This window comes from Ranitomeya variabilis, chromosome 8, assembly GCF_051348905.1.
Source record: "Ranitomeya variabilis isolate aRanVar5 chromosome 8, aRanVar5.hap1, whole genome shotgun sequence".
NCBI lineage: Eukaryota > Metazoa > Chordata > Amphibia > Anura > Dendrobatidae > Ranitomeya > Ranitomeya variabilis.
The window spans coordinates 47,294,905-47,309,028 of record NC_135239.1 but is presented as its reverse complement, the minus strand read 5'-3'; the positions used below and the strand labels follow the sequence as shown (position 1 = coordinate 47,309,028).

The 14,124-nt window shown below is 41.8% G+C and overlaps 1 protein-coding gene across 2 annotated transcripts in view; it reads left to right on the top strand.

Moving 5' to 3' along the window:
• The first annotated feature begins 5,253 nt into the window (after window positions 1–5,253).
• PALMD (palmdelphin) overlaps window positions 5,254–14,124 on the top strand; it is a 64,619-nt gene continuing 55,748 nt past the window's right edge. Inside the window, exon 1 of one of the 2 annotated variants that reach the window (XM_077276396.1) lies at window positions 5,254–5,516. In XM_077276396.1, coding sequence (XP_077132511.1) covers window positions 5,472–5,516 — 45 coding nt within the window. In that variant the 5' untranslated portion in view covers window positions 5,254–5,471. The remainder of the gene's footprint in view (window positions 5,517–14,124) is intronic. The other variant, XM_077276397.1, reaches the window with a different exon arrangement.

The following is a 14,124-nucleotide window of genomic DNA, read 5'->3' as shown; positions in this document are numbered from 1 at the left end:
CTGCGGAAGATTCCGCAATGGAATCCGCAGCGTGTGCACATGGCCTGAGACAGAACCCCCCAGCACCGTCCTAGACGTACTGTATAAATGCAGGGTTTTAATGACCTTATTGCCACTTGAAACTGGTTACAAAATTGGTTAAGATGGAGAAAGTACATGAACTTCATGGTGATTCACAAAGTGTCATACAGTGGGGAAAATAAGCATTTGATACACTGCCGATTTTGCAAGTTTTCCCACCTACAAAGAATGGAGAGATCTGTAATTTTATCTCAGGTACACTTCATCTGTGAGAGACAGAATCTAAAAAAATCCAGAAATCACATTGTATGATTTTTACATAATTAATTTGCATTTTATTGCATGAAATAAGTATTTGATACAATAGAAAAACAGAACTTAATATTTCGTACAGAAATCTTTGTTTGCAATTACAGAGGTCAGATGTTTCCTGTAGGTCTTGACCAAGTTTGCACATACTGATGCATGGATTTTGACCCACTCCTCCATACAGATCTTCTTCAGATCTTTCAGGTTTCGGGACTGTCGTTGGGCAACATTGAGATTTCGTTCCCTCCAAAGATTTTGGGTTTAGTTCTGGAGACTGGCTAGGCTCCAGGACCTTGAAATGCTTCTTACGGAGACACTCCTTATTTGCACTGGCTGTGCGTTTCAGGCCATTGTCATTCTGGAAGACCCAGCCACGACCAATCTTCAGTGCTCTTAGTGAGGGAAGGAGGTTGTAGACCAAAATCTCACAATACATGACTAGGGTTGAGCGACTTTTGCTTTTTTAGGATCGAGTCGGGTTTCGTGAAACCCGAACTTCTCGAAAGTCGGATCGCGTGAAATCGGCCGATTCTAGTCAAAAGTCGGGTTTCGGATCGGAACACGAAACCCAATGCAAGTCAATGGGAATTATATTTTTAAAATTCTCTCTCTCTCTCTCTCTCTCCTCCGTGCAAAGCATATGTTGTGTTTGACTGTGGAAATCGCTGCATCCCAAACGGTAATATGGCTCTGTGACGCCGCAGAAACCAGGCCGGAACCTATGTCATCACGCTGCCCACACTCCTTCATTGGCTGAAAAAAATGGCGGGGAAGGCATCATACAAAACGCGACTTTGGCGCCAAGATCGCCGACCACGTGGCCGATCCCACGCTGGAGTCGGGTCGGGTTTCACGAAACCCGACTTTCCCAAAAGTCGTCGACTTTTGTAAATGAACGATCCGTTTCGCTCAACCCTATACATGACCCCATCCATACTCCCTTCAATACGGTGCAGTCATCCTGTCTCCTTTGCAGACAAGCACTCTGAAAGTATGATGTTTCCACCACCATTCTTGATTGTTGGGATGGTGTTCTTGGGGTTGTACTCATCCTCCTTCTTCCGCCAAACACGGCAAGTGAATTTTATACAAAAAAGTTCTATTTTGGTCTCATCTGACCACATGACCTTCTCTAGTCTGGATCATCCAGTCCAGATGGTCATTGGAGAACTTCAAATGTGCCTAGATGTGAGCAGGGGGTCCTTGCGTGCCCTCTAGGATGTTAATCCATGACGATATAGTGTGTTACTAAGGGCTCATACTCATTTGCAAGAAAAATGGACTAGTGTAATCCGATAAAACATTGGATTGCACTCTGACTAATATTATTCTATGAGTCCCTGCTCATCTGCGATTTTTTTTTCTCAGCTCAAATCGCACTGAGAAAAAAATCGCAGCATACTGTGATTGTCCTCGTATATTGGATGAGAGTCGCCAATGCAAGGCAATGGGAAAAAAAAAATCACAGCACACGACCATGCGTGTGCCGTGTGAATTTTCTGCATCCATCTCTTTGAAAACCCGACATTTCATCAGCCACGTACAGTAAAATCACAGCGTGACAAGTCAGAATAGGATAGAATAGACATACAGTATGTACATAGGATAGATAGATAGATATAAAGATGTCAGTGAGATATATAATTAGTCCAATGCGTGTGTAGCTTACTGTACATGAATTTTCAAAATTCCATTTTTATTGAAAGGTTAAATAATTTTCAATCACAAAACTACAACAAAAAGAAAAGAATAGGCTAGGACAATATCAGCATCAATATATCATAGAATATAAGCATAACGTCCAATAAAACATCAAGTTATAGGAAGAAAAAAGTGGGAAAAGAACATTTTAGGCCATCAGTAATACAATTATAAAGTTACTGAAATCCAGTGAAAATCATACATAGCGTTGCCAGGCGCGAACCAACGTGGAGCACAATCTTGACAGAGAAGAAACTACTGTACATGAATTTAATCAACAAATAAATACATTTGTAGTAGTAGTAATAGAGAAGCGTCTATTAGATGACCCGATAGTCATTTATTTGAAATAAAGACACTGCCAACTTTTTTTTTAATTTAAAATAAAAAAGTAAAGTTATACTCAACTTGACACCTAATCCCCTGAAGCCCATGTCCCCTGTAAAAAAATAAAAATAAATAAAATTATAAAATATTAATAGCTTGGGAAACTCCAAGTGTATTACCCCTTCCCAGGCTATAAACATCAGCCCCCAGCTGTCCACTTTCCCTCTGCTGGTTGATAAAATTTTGGGGGATCGCACGTCATTTTTTTCAGAAATGTATTTATTACTAAAGGATATGTACAGTAAGCTACACACACAAATTGCTGATTATACATCTCACTCACATATTTCTATCGATCTATATATGTATTGAAGAATATTGCCTTTGAAAATTATCTTTAAATGACATAGATAATTACTATATGTAAAAGCTACTGTTAAAATCGCGTTGCATACGGATTGCATTCGCATGTCATCCGGTTGCTAGGTGATAAAAATCGCATTGTAATTGCATGAAAATCACATGCCACTTGCATGACACTCGCCCGACTTTTGAGTAACAACTTCGTACTGATTTTTTTTTTTTAACGGTGATGGGTATAAGCCCTGACGGTAATGTTTGAGACTGTGGTCCCAGCTCGCTTCAGGTCATTGACCAGGTCCTCCCGTGTAGTTCTGGGCTGATTCCTGACAATTCTCAGAACCATCTGAGGAAGTCCGCTGATCTCTTTTCTGGAGTATTACTTTAAGTAATTTTCCACAAATAAAGAAATGCCACATTACACACCACCACAGCATAAACTTATTTTTTTTTTTCTTTTTCTGAGATGAAAACAGCATTTAATTTGTCAACACATTCCTCCGTATATTGTTCTTTGTCCTTATGCAAGACAATGAGTGTTATGCACAGTGTACCACCAGAAATAAACTCCCGAATCGTTACCATAGCAACAAGACTCAGTCTTTGTATATGACAGCATATAATCAATATGAGTCATGTAAATGTGCTGGGTCACCACCGCTAATTATCTGTTCTATGTTTCATTACCGTGCTTCAATTCAAGGCTGGTTAATAAAACTAAAGACTAATTGACTCTTTGATTGTATGACAATCCGTGACGACCCATTGTGCCTTTAGAGGATACGTGCACAATGAGTGGGGTAAGAATATTTTCGGATCTAATTTTCTTTATTAGCGCGTAATCTGCATGGTGGCTTCCATTTAGAACTAGGAATGAAAGAAAATTGTTTTATGAATGGGGTCATTAATGGAAGAGCTTAGCCTCCACACCAGGAAGAGGTACGACGTTTACAAGGCCCCTACATTGTCAGGGCTACTCATGAGGCCTGGTCACTAGGCTTCACACGGGGTTGTGGTGTTGTGAAGGCCTCATAAGCACCACAAGTGTCAGTCAATGAAGTTGACAGGACCCTGGTCTGGCTGCCACAGAATACAGAGGTGGACTCCGGACCAGGGTTCTGCAAATCTTCTTGCTCATCTCTAGTTGAGTTAATTGGCTTATCCACGACTACTTGATTTTTTTTTACTATGGGACTAAAAAGTAACAGGCAGCGAGTTGCGAATTACCTGTCTGTTCTGCCCGTTGCCGACTCAGTGACCGCTCCTGCCGGCGATTTAGCTGCTCCACGTCAAGAGAGCAGCTCTTCCTCTTCAGGGCTGCTCTGTCGACAGGGTGTGACTGCTGATGTCATGCTGACTGACAGCGGCTCCTCACAGTTAGGCAGCGGGGATCAGTCTGTCAATTAGCATGACATTGGCTGTCATGCCCCGTCAACAGAGCGGAGCGGAAGACAAGCCGCTTATATGTCGACATGATGTCAGTGAAAGCCGCTGAATCGCTAGCAGGAGCTGATTGGCACAACAGGCAGGTAGATAGTAACTACCTGCCTGTAATTTTTTAGGCCCATAGTAAAGAAAAAGCATCAAATAGCCCCTATACATTGTCCGGTATTGGATATTCCAACATTTAAGTACAAAACGGGTTTCATCTAATCATGCAACAATTGTGATTGGATAAAAATGTGGTCATTTTCTTCCCATAAACTCAACAATATACCTGAATCCAGATTTAAACAGGATCTTCTGAAATGTCGACATGAGTATGTACCACTTTTATTCCCTATGAAATAACACTTTTGGAGCATCTTTTCTTAGAACTCTGCATTGTGCTGTTCCTCTGTTATTGTTCAGGGAAATATAGGAATAGACAAACAAGTGGGTGTTACTGTTGTCTGACTCAGTCTTCTCTGATTGGCCAGTGTCAGGGTGTGTAAGGACATGCCCCGTTGTCAGTTTATTTATACATTTCTTGTAGGAATAACAGAGTAACGGCCCAAGATAAAGAATTGTCATTGCACATGACCGATTTTCTTGGACGACTGTTATCCATGTTCTTCACCGATAGCTCGCGTACTTACAATATTCTATGGGGCTGTGCACGTCTGATTTTTTTCCTCAGGCCAAGTGTCATTTTTATAGTGGGACGATCCCCTATACAGCCATTCCACTACTTCTGTATGTAAAACGTGCTGTCGGGTTCCTGTTCAGTCTGCATGAACTATATATAATACTTTATTATACTGTCTACCGCATGTGAAATATTTGTGTCTATAGACGCTTCATGCACCTGTACGACAAAGACTCCCCACGTCAGTGCACTTACATGTGTTGTATGCATTATTGTAGCAGTAGATTCCACATCATGGTGACGTGCTTGTTCTACAGCTCCAAAGGGCTAAACAAACAGGAAACAGCGAACAATGTTATATATCGGATTCAGTGACGTAAGAGCTGGGGAAATGCAATATCTGTGTACTTAGCAAGAAAGAGCTGACAGCTTGTTATAAGCTAGAAACTTGTGCTGGCTGTCAGTCATGGCACTGGCAATGTGAGTGCCTGCCCGCCCGCCTGCCTGCAGAGCACACCCTCCTACATGAGCCTGTCTGGGCTGATCCCACACTTGGCCATTAAGAAAGTCTTCCCAGCTCCACATTAGGGTTGCACTTAAGGCTCACAGCTGCTCTGTCTTCAGCTGTGCTGCAGTTTCTCCTAAGAATTCTCAGACCTGAATGTCTTCTGTGTAACTCTACAGGATGGAAGAAGCTGAGCTGCTGAAGGAAAGGCTCCTGGCCATAACTGTAAGTCCCATTTATTGCAAATGTGTCTTATTAGAGGCTGGCAATGTGTGGCATATCCTTTATATTATCAGCTGGATTGCTTGTAACAGTGTTGATGTCTGAGCAGTGATGTACAACTAGATTGTCAGATGGATGGCATGACTCCTCGCTGGGCATTAATGCCAATGGCACTGGGTCCAACTACTGATCAAGTATGTGGACGGATTTCCAGCTATGTAAATAATTTCATGAGGACACTTGGGTACGGACCTTTGGGTCCTTTGTGTAAAAACTTATACATTGGCTGCATAATAAAGTTAATGCTAGGACATGTATGGTTGTAAATGAAAAACTGAACACGGTGCCATAGATTGGTGAACATGTCACCAACATTCATGCACATGAGCGCAAGTTGAAAAAACTACAGGTGTACTTTTTTTTTTTTTTTTACAAAAATGCACATGTACACAACAATAAGCATATGTGTGTGTGTGTGTGTGTGTGTGTGTGTGTGTGTGTGTGTGTGTGTGTGTGTGTGTGTGTGTGTGTGTGTGTGTGTGTGTGGAAAAAAAAAATATATATACACCAGCAGCTATAATCTAGCAACAATGGCATATGTGTCTATAAACACAATATATCAACTGATCTGCAATCTAAAATCTAGTATTTCATAAGGTTCCAAACTAAGTTTCTGTTCACATTGATCTGTCATGATTCAAAAGGGGGATCCAGCACAGACATATCCGTGTGATTGGATCCCAAATTAAAGGGGCAGAAGCCATAAATGAAATTAAAATATGAATGAGATTCTTTCTTTTTCCTCTGGAATTATTCCGATGCTGCAACATCTTTATGTATCATGAAGTATTACACTTTCGTTGGGTGCGGTTGGGAAGAGGTAGAAGCTTTGACTAATTAATCCTTTGATGTGCATACCTTTTCAGGTTATTACTGTAATGATTGGAATTATGGTATTTTTTTGTCTCTTATTATGCCGGTGTAATATGGTAACGTTTGCATCCATCAACTCTTCATATAATTGTCAGTGAACTTGTCACTTTTTATATTTTCCGAAATGCTGTTTTTTTCCCCCCCTTGGTATGTCAAACAAATATTGTCACTATTAGGCTACATTCCCAAGTTGAGGTTTTGGCGCGTTTTTGATGCTGCTTATTTTTTCTGTGTCAAAAATGCAGCGTTTTCTAGTTCCAGCAACGTAGATGGGATTTATAGAAACACTCTGACATTACGGAGAAAATCTAGTTTGAGGAGCTGCTCTATATGACTGACCGGTGTCACCATCACGTGGGAGAGGGCTGCCAATCAACTACAGAGCGGTGCGAGGTAAAGCCGGCTGGGAGATCCCAGAGACTAGTTTTGCCTATTCCAGTGCATTTCAACGCAAAATATACCTGGCTGCAATCGTGCAGCGAGTCTCTAATTCATGCCGCATGTAGTTCGGGCAGTATGAATTGAATGACAGGGTCCCTTTAAACCTAAAAACTACAGCCATATGCACACACACAAAAAAACTCCCCCCATCTAGTGTAGCTCGGCATCCCCTTAGAAGACTCCCTTGTACAATGTTGTTTCTAGCACTATTGTACCCTTAAAGGAAATATCTCACTCACATACTCAAATGTTATTAACCTGCAGGTAAGAGGTTAATCTACAGGTTAATAGCATTCTGAAGCCACACAGCCGACACACTGAAAACTAACTGCCGAGAGGAAATTAACTTTATTCCTCCCAACAGTCTCCAGCTTTCAGTCATAGAGGCGTGGCTTCATTCACCGCTCAGGACATAGTGAGCACCAGCTGTAACCACACCCCGGCACTGACTGACAGCTGGTTCTACAGTGCCTCAATACAGATCTGGCTGTCAGTCAGTGCTGGGGTGTGGTTACAGCCGCCACTCACTGTACTGAATGGTGCCTTTATAACTGAAAGCTGCAGGCTGCTGGGACAAATAAAGTTGATTTCCTCCTAGTAGTCGCGCTTTCTTTCAGTGTGGCGGCTGGGCAGCTTCAGAACGCTATTAGCCTGCAAATCAACCCCATGTCTGCAGGCTAATAGCATTTGTGGATATGACAGGTTCCCTTTGAGTTTCTCTAGGTACATAGCTATAGGGGATGCAGAGGTAGAAGCACCTCTACCACGTAGGAAACCACCAGTATTATTCATGGCATGGGTATATGACGTTCTTATCAAATGTTGTTCATTAGGGCCCCGAAGCCTCAGAATACACCTTGAGTATCTGTATTTACAATGTTATAGTACCTGTAAATGGACTGTGATTGCATTACTGGCACATTATAACCTTGTGCAACCCTTCATACAAGCAATAAGTATTATAAGGTATTATAAGGCCTCATTCAGATGTACATGAAATCAGAGGAAAAGTATAAAAGAAACATGTCACCACTTTTGCATTTATCACCTGTCCTGGTTTTGGCTTACAAATACTGATGTAAAAAACTGACCAAATACTGAGCGTGTAATCATGGCCTACCAATGTTAAAAAATGGACAGCACACTGATTGCATACGTTTGCTGTCCATGACTTCCATGGACCCATAGACTTGTATAATTGATTTTGATTGCCTCTGATCTAACCGTGCTGTGGACCTGTCGACCAGGCGAGTCCCCGGCAGCTTCTCCCCATACACTGGATTGAGAGATCTCTGCCCGTATGTGCACAGGGAGACACCTGTCCATCCAGGGCACGGTTGTGGAGAAGACCCACCTGTCCGACTACCTGGCTGAGTTCATACAGCCAGTGCCTTGTACATGCCTCCCACGGATTCGGCAGCATGGATCATCTGCCAGGTTTGTTAAGCTTTGCAAAAATATCAATAAAATATATATATAAAAAAAGGTCCCTCTATGCTAAATGTAACATTTACTGACTACGTGGCCAATGATTATAGTAACCATTTTCGGTGCAGGAATTAGACATTCTGCAGCTTCAGTTATTGAATGTCGGGAGGCTTTACACGAGCTCCTGGAGACTCTGGTGAATTCTGGGACAGTTTGAAGCTGGGCTATTTATTCAAGTTTGGGCCTGCTCTAATGGAAATATGACATATGCCTTAGATGTAATTTCCTAATCCTTCTTAAGATGTGTTTTATAATGTTATAAGGAGGGAACGGGAGCTTGAATCACGCTGTAATTTGCTGCAGAGTGAATTAGGCCACAGGCTAAAAAGCAATCTTTACTGTACTGCTGGTATGGATTATCAACCCGTTCTCTTTAGGCCGCCATATTACGGAGGTATTCTCCTTGAGAATCATTACGTATTATAGCAGTGCTATATGAAAACAACATATGGCGGGACACGGAATGCTTTTCACTCCTTGATATGTAGGGACTCTGTTTCCGGCCCTACAAGTGACTCTGTGCACACGTCTTCACCATGTACATAAGACTTTAGGTACATCAGTATGTCCTGGTACTATTTACCCAGTGCTAGCCATTGCTTTTAGGTAACCATTTAAATGTATTACTTCTTAGGTTAGGTTCGTCTAGAGTTTTTACGAGAAGTCTACTTCAGGAGACTCTCCATTTTTATTTTTTTTAAGAGGTTTTGAAGTGTTTTTCTCCAAACTAAAACCCTGATTCATCAAGCAATTCTCCAGTTTTCTGCATGAAACATAGCAAAATGTGATCACATTTAGGGTTTTTACACCAGTCCCAGTGAGTTCCAACAACATTTTGGAAAGTGGGCAGAGCTCAGGTGGGACGTGGCATGGCCCGGCGCGCTCGACAAGCTCCTCATAAACTAAACCTCAAAAGTGGCATAAGTTAAAACAGAAATGTAAGTCAGCCTCTTACTCTAGTAACATTTCTTGCGTGGCACATGGCAGTTGAAAGATGTGCCATGTTCATTAGGAGGAGTGTGGCACTTCATGAATTTGGCACATCTCACCCCAGCACAGTGATGATCAAGGCTGTCACAGAAATCACCAGTCTTGATGTTTTGATCTGACAATGTCAAGTTTGGAGCAGGTTCCGCAAGGATTCTTTCTACACAATGAGGTTTTCAATACATTGTCGGGTAAAAAAAAACAAAAAAATCTAAAAACTTGAATGAGCAAAGTTTATTTTCAATCTAATCAAATAGCCTTAATCTTTGAATGACCTTTCTATGTGCACACACACCATTTTTCAAGAAGATTTTGGATCTGAAATTGAGCATAAACTCTCCAAATCTTCTTAAAAAAATGAAGCTTCCACTCAATTTCTGCTTCAAAATCTCTGCAAAAACACTCAACCTGTACATACCCTTGGTATGGATTCTAGTTGGAAACCATCTGAAAAAGCATCGCAAAAGTGCACCATAATATGAACATAGTGGACAGCAATGATAAAACAAACTTTGCTGTGCACATGTTCCATCTTATGTCAGTACTTCTAAATGCTTCAGGGTGTCGAAACCCTGAACCGGCGAAAAGAGGTAACATGCTCGTTCTTTGGGCGGCTTTCACTTATAAACCTCCCACTTTCTATACTTCACAGTATACAGTGAAATCTGCTGATTGTGAAGCCATCTCAGGAAAATGACTGCTTGCATTTTCCTAAAGTGGGAAAACTTGGCAACTGCGCTGGCATCAAGATGACGCAATGTGCACATAATCCTAAATGGCGCTTGAGGAGGATTTTGGAATGGATCTGCTTCAAAATAATCATAAGTAAGACCCTCAATTTATCATTGTCTTTGCTCCTTTTTTTTTTTTTTGAGTAAAAATCATTCCATGTGTATGTGCACATGTCAGCCCCGAAACCTGCCTAAATAAGCACTCAGAAAATGCACAAAGGAATATCATTTGCATTTTGAGCGTCTTTTAACCGCTTCAGTTTGGACTGTCGATTCCTTTTTTTGTTATTATGGATTACCGCTGACCTTGTTACAGTGGAGATACCACGTAAATATCTCAGTTGGCGGAATACTGTTCACATCCACATCTATACAAGTGTCATATCTATGTTTATGTTATATTATCAGCCACTTATATAACTGTCGTAACAGTAATAAAGGAAAGGGGCGTAAATGATTTCAATTATATCCACGAGAGTTGGTAAAATTGAGTCTTCCATTGTCTCTTTAATAATAAAATGATTATTATATTTATATAGTGCCAATATATTCTGCAGCACTTTACAATTAAGCGGGGACATGTACAGATAATACAAAGTAACATAGGTTAAAAGTTACAATAGAAGTGAGGGTCTTGCTCGTAAGTGTACAATCTATAAGGAAACAGTGGGGGCACAATAGGTAGAATGTGCTTTTTATATATGGTCCGGCCATCATTATAATAAAAGGGTTTTCATAAAATGCTGCATGATCCGGCCATCAGCCAGGATCGGTCAGAGTACAGTTACTGTGTGCTGTTGGGTGCATGGAGGATGTGGAGAACAATAAGTAGGAGAAAGCAGATTATGATTAACATTTTAGTAGAAGGGAACAGGGGAGAGTTAGGCTTGTATAAAGAAGTGTGTTTTTAAAGCACACTTAAAAACATGGGTATTAGATATTAGTTGAATCGTTTGGGGAAGTGCATTCCAGAAAACTGGGGCAGCACCAGAGAAGTCTTGGAGACGGAGGTGCGAGGTAATGGAATTATGGAAGATGTTAGTCTTAGATCAGTTGCAGAATGGAGGGCATAGGTAGGGTGACAGACAGAGATGACGGATGTGATATAGGGTGGTGCAGGACTGTGGAGAGCTTTGTTGGTAAGAGATAAGTTCCTGTTGCAAATGGGTAACCAAGGTAGTGACTGGCCCAAGGTGGAGGTGTCGATGAAGCAACAGGCTGGACAGATATGGACCCTATCTGCTGCATTCAGGACGGATTGGAGAGGAGAATGTTTGGTTAGAGGGAGACCGATCAGAAGAGAGTTGCAGTAGTCCAGACGAGAATGAATGGGTCACAGTAAGAGTTTTTGACGGTTATTGAAAAGAAGGACGGCTATTTTGGTTGCTGATATTTTGTCAGTGCATCAGAAATGTATTTTTGTACATTTTGAGTTGTTTGTTTTTTATTCTCATTTTAACATATAAAAATAAACAATTGAGATGAGAAAATTTAAGTTTTTAATTTAGTTGTATAGTAATTCTGGACACTAAGGGCTCATGCTGACCTCTGTGTATTTTGGTCCGATACGCAATGCACAGACTGGCCACAGCTCTCTCAACCCGGGCATGTCAGCTTCATGGAAATGCAGGAAACTGTCACACTCAGTTCTGGAGAGTCGCAGCCAGGCTGTATTAGTGGTTCGTGCTTAGACAGATTGGCACAAACACCTATATGAGCTCTTATTGGGCAACCCTAATAATTCTGCACACATATTCTCCTAAAAAAAGAAAGAAAAACCTCACTTCTAATTTCTTGAATTTTCAGTTTTATTAACTTTTTTGGATCGACCCACTGCACTGTAGGTGCTCAGTAATAAAATTAATCATTTTAGTGGCTTGCAATTTTTATTTTTCCCATAATGAAGCATTCAAATCAGTAATTCTGTGTTGTTACTGTAATGCCCATGTTCCCCCTACAAGACACGTGTATTGTGGTAATGTATAATATGTAGTGTGACATGTGTTACTAGGCTGGGATCACACACAGCGAGATACGGCCGAGTCTCGCAGGTTAAAAACAAGCTCTGGCACCGGCACTCCAGAGCGGAGCGTGCAGCCACACAGCAATACATGGAGCCGCACGCTCCGCTCCGGAGTGCCGGTGCCAGAGGTTGTTTTTAACCTGCGAGACTCGGCCGTATCTCGCTGTAGTGTGACTCCGGCCTTAGAGACAGTGTTGCGTTCTGACTGACCTTAGTGAGAGTTCGCATTAATAGAATGTCCATTTTTGATCCGCGTTACTTTTGCTGTGGACAGTCCCCTTTTTTCTGGTAGCAAAACACTCCCTTCTTACTACTTCTGCAGAAGGAGACTTGTCATAATGCCATGCTACTGCAGCGTCTACAATCCTTCCCTGACCAGTAGGGGAGAAAGCAGTTTCCTTCAGCTGTAGTGCGAACAGGATCCCACTGTTTGTAGTATGGTAGATCGGTTCTCTCGGCTGTACAGGGAGGTAGACACGAGAACACTGTAGCTTTATGAATGTCCTTGGATTATTAGATGTGGCGCAAACCAAGGTGAGGCACAAAGTAAACATGGTCCTCTGGCAAAAACAGCAAAACAAAACAGTAGCAATAGACACAATCCTTGTAGTAGTAGGGATCAGCCCGCTCAGGGTTAGCAAGACCCACGGTTCAGGTATCAGCAAACCAAAAACACTTCTCTGGAGTGTTCCTCTCCAGACACTGAACCGCTACTTCATCTAGAGGCCGGCTATTTAATCCCCAGACCACTCTATGGGGTGGAGATAAGGTGGACATCCTCCCTTCCGCTCCATGGATGTCCGCCTAAAACTCGGCACATTATACTACGTAGCTGTAACCCCTAATCGCACTTAGTGTTCTGGAAGAAAAACTCTGGGTTTTATATCACTGACGCCATTAAGCGTAGTAAAACATATTTGCCCTCCAGCACTTTACCAGTGACTTTATCACAGTAGGTAGAATGATGAGCCGCACTTAGCTCAATGGGTGGATGTTGCTTTACAATGTTGAAAATATGCTGCCACCAAGAGATGTAAGACACTGTTCACACTGAGTTCAGTGTACATATGCTTTTACACTATATCAGTTACCCAAAAAGTTTTAGACCAATTCAAGGCTAACCCCAACTTATTTCGCTGTATGGAAAAGTGCTGCAGATTACGTTACTCCACACAGAGGCATCTGTGAATAACAGTGCATAAAAGCCACTTGACTCATAACGTGATGATAATATTGATAGGATATGCCATGGTTTTTTGATGTGGGTGTCTGATCTTGGGGACCCTTATAAACCTGAGAATCAAGGGGCAACAATGTCTATAACTAGGGCTGCAGCACTGAATCAGCCTTGAGGCCTCTTCATATTTGGTATCGGTTGGGGTCTCAAAGTAATATCATATATTAGCAACATGTCATTACTTTATGAGATAGGAATACATTTTATTTATGGTCTGTACAGTGAATATAATATTTAGTGGAAGGATAATCCCATTTAAAAATGATTGCCGCCATATTTCTGCTGTTGAGTCAAATCACACACTGAGCACGCAAAACTCAGTGATGGTCGTGAGCCACATTCAAGCAAATCATATTAAACGGGAGCAAACACAAAATCCGGAAATTTCAAACAAATATTTTAGCTTGTTACTTAAAGGGAATCTGTCACCTGATAAAACACTACCAACCTGCAGCAATGGGGTTAATCTGCAGGTTAATAGCATTGTGAACCTGCCTGGAGCCGGCACTTAAACCTACACTGCTGGGAGGAAATTAATATTATTCCCCCCAGCAGTGATCCGGTTTAGGTCATGGGGGGCAGCGCTGACACGAGTTCAGTCACCGCTCTGTGTTTAGAGCGCGGGGCTGTAAACGCACCCCCGCACTGACTGACAGCAAACTAAGGGGCACTGCCACAAGCCACATGTGGTCCTGAGCCACTGGTTGAGGATTGCTGGTTTAGAACCCATTGTGCATGTATTCCACATCAACAAGCTCACATCTACAATTG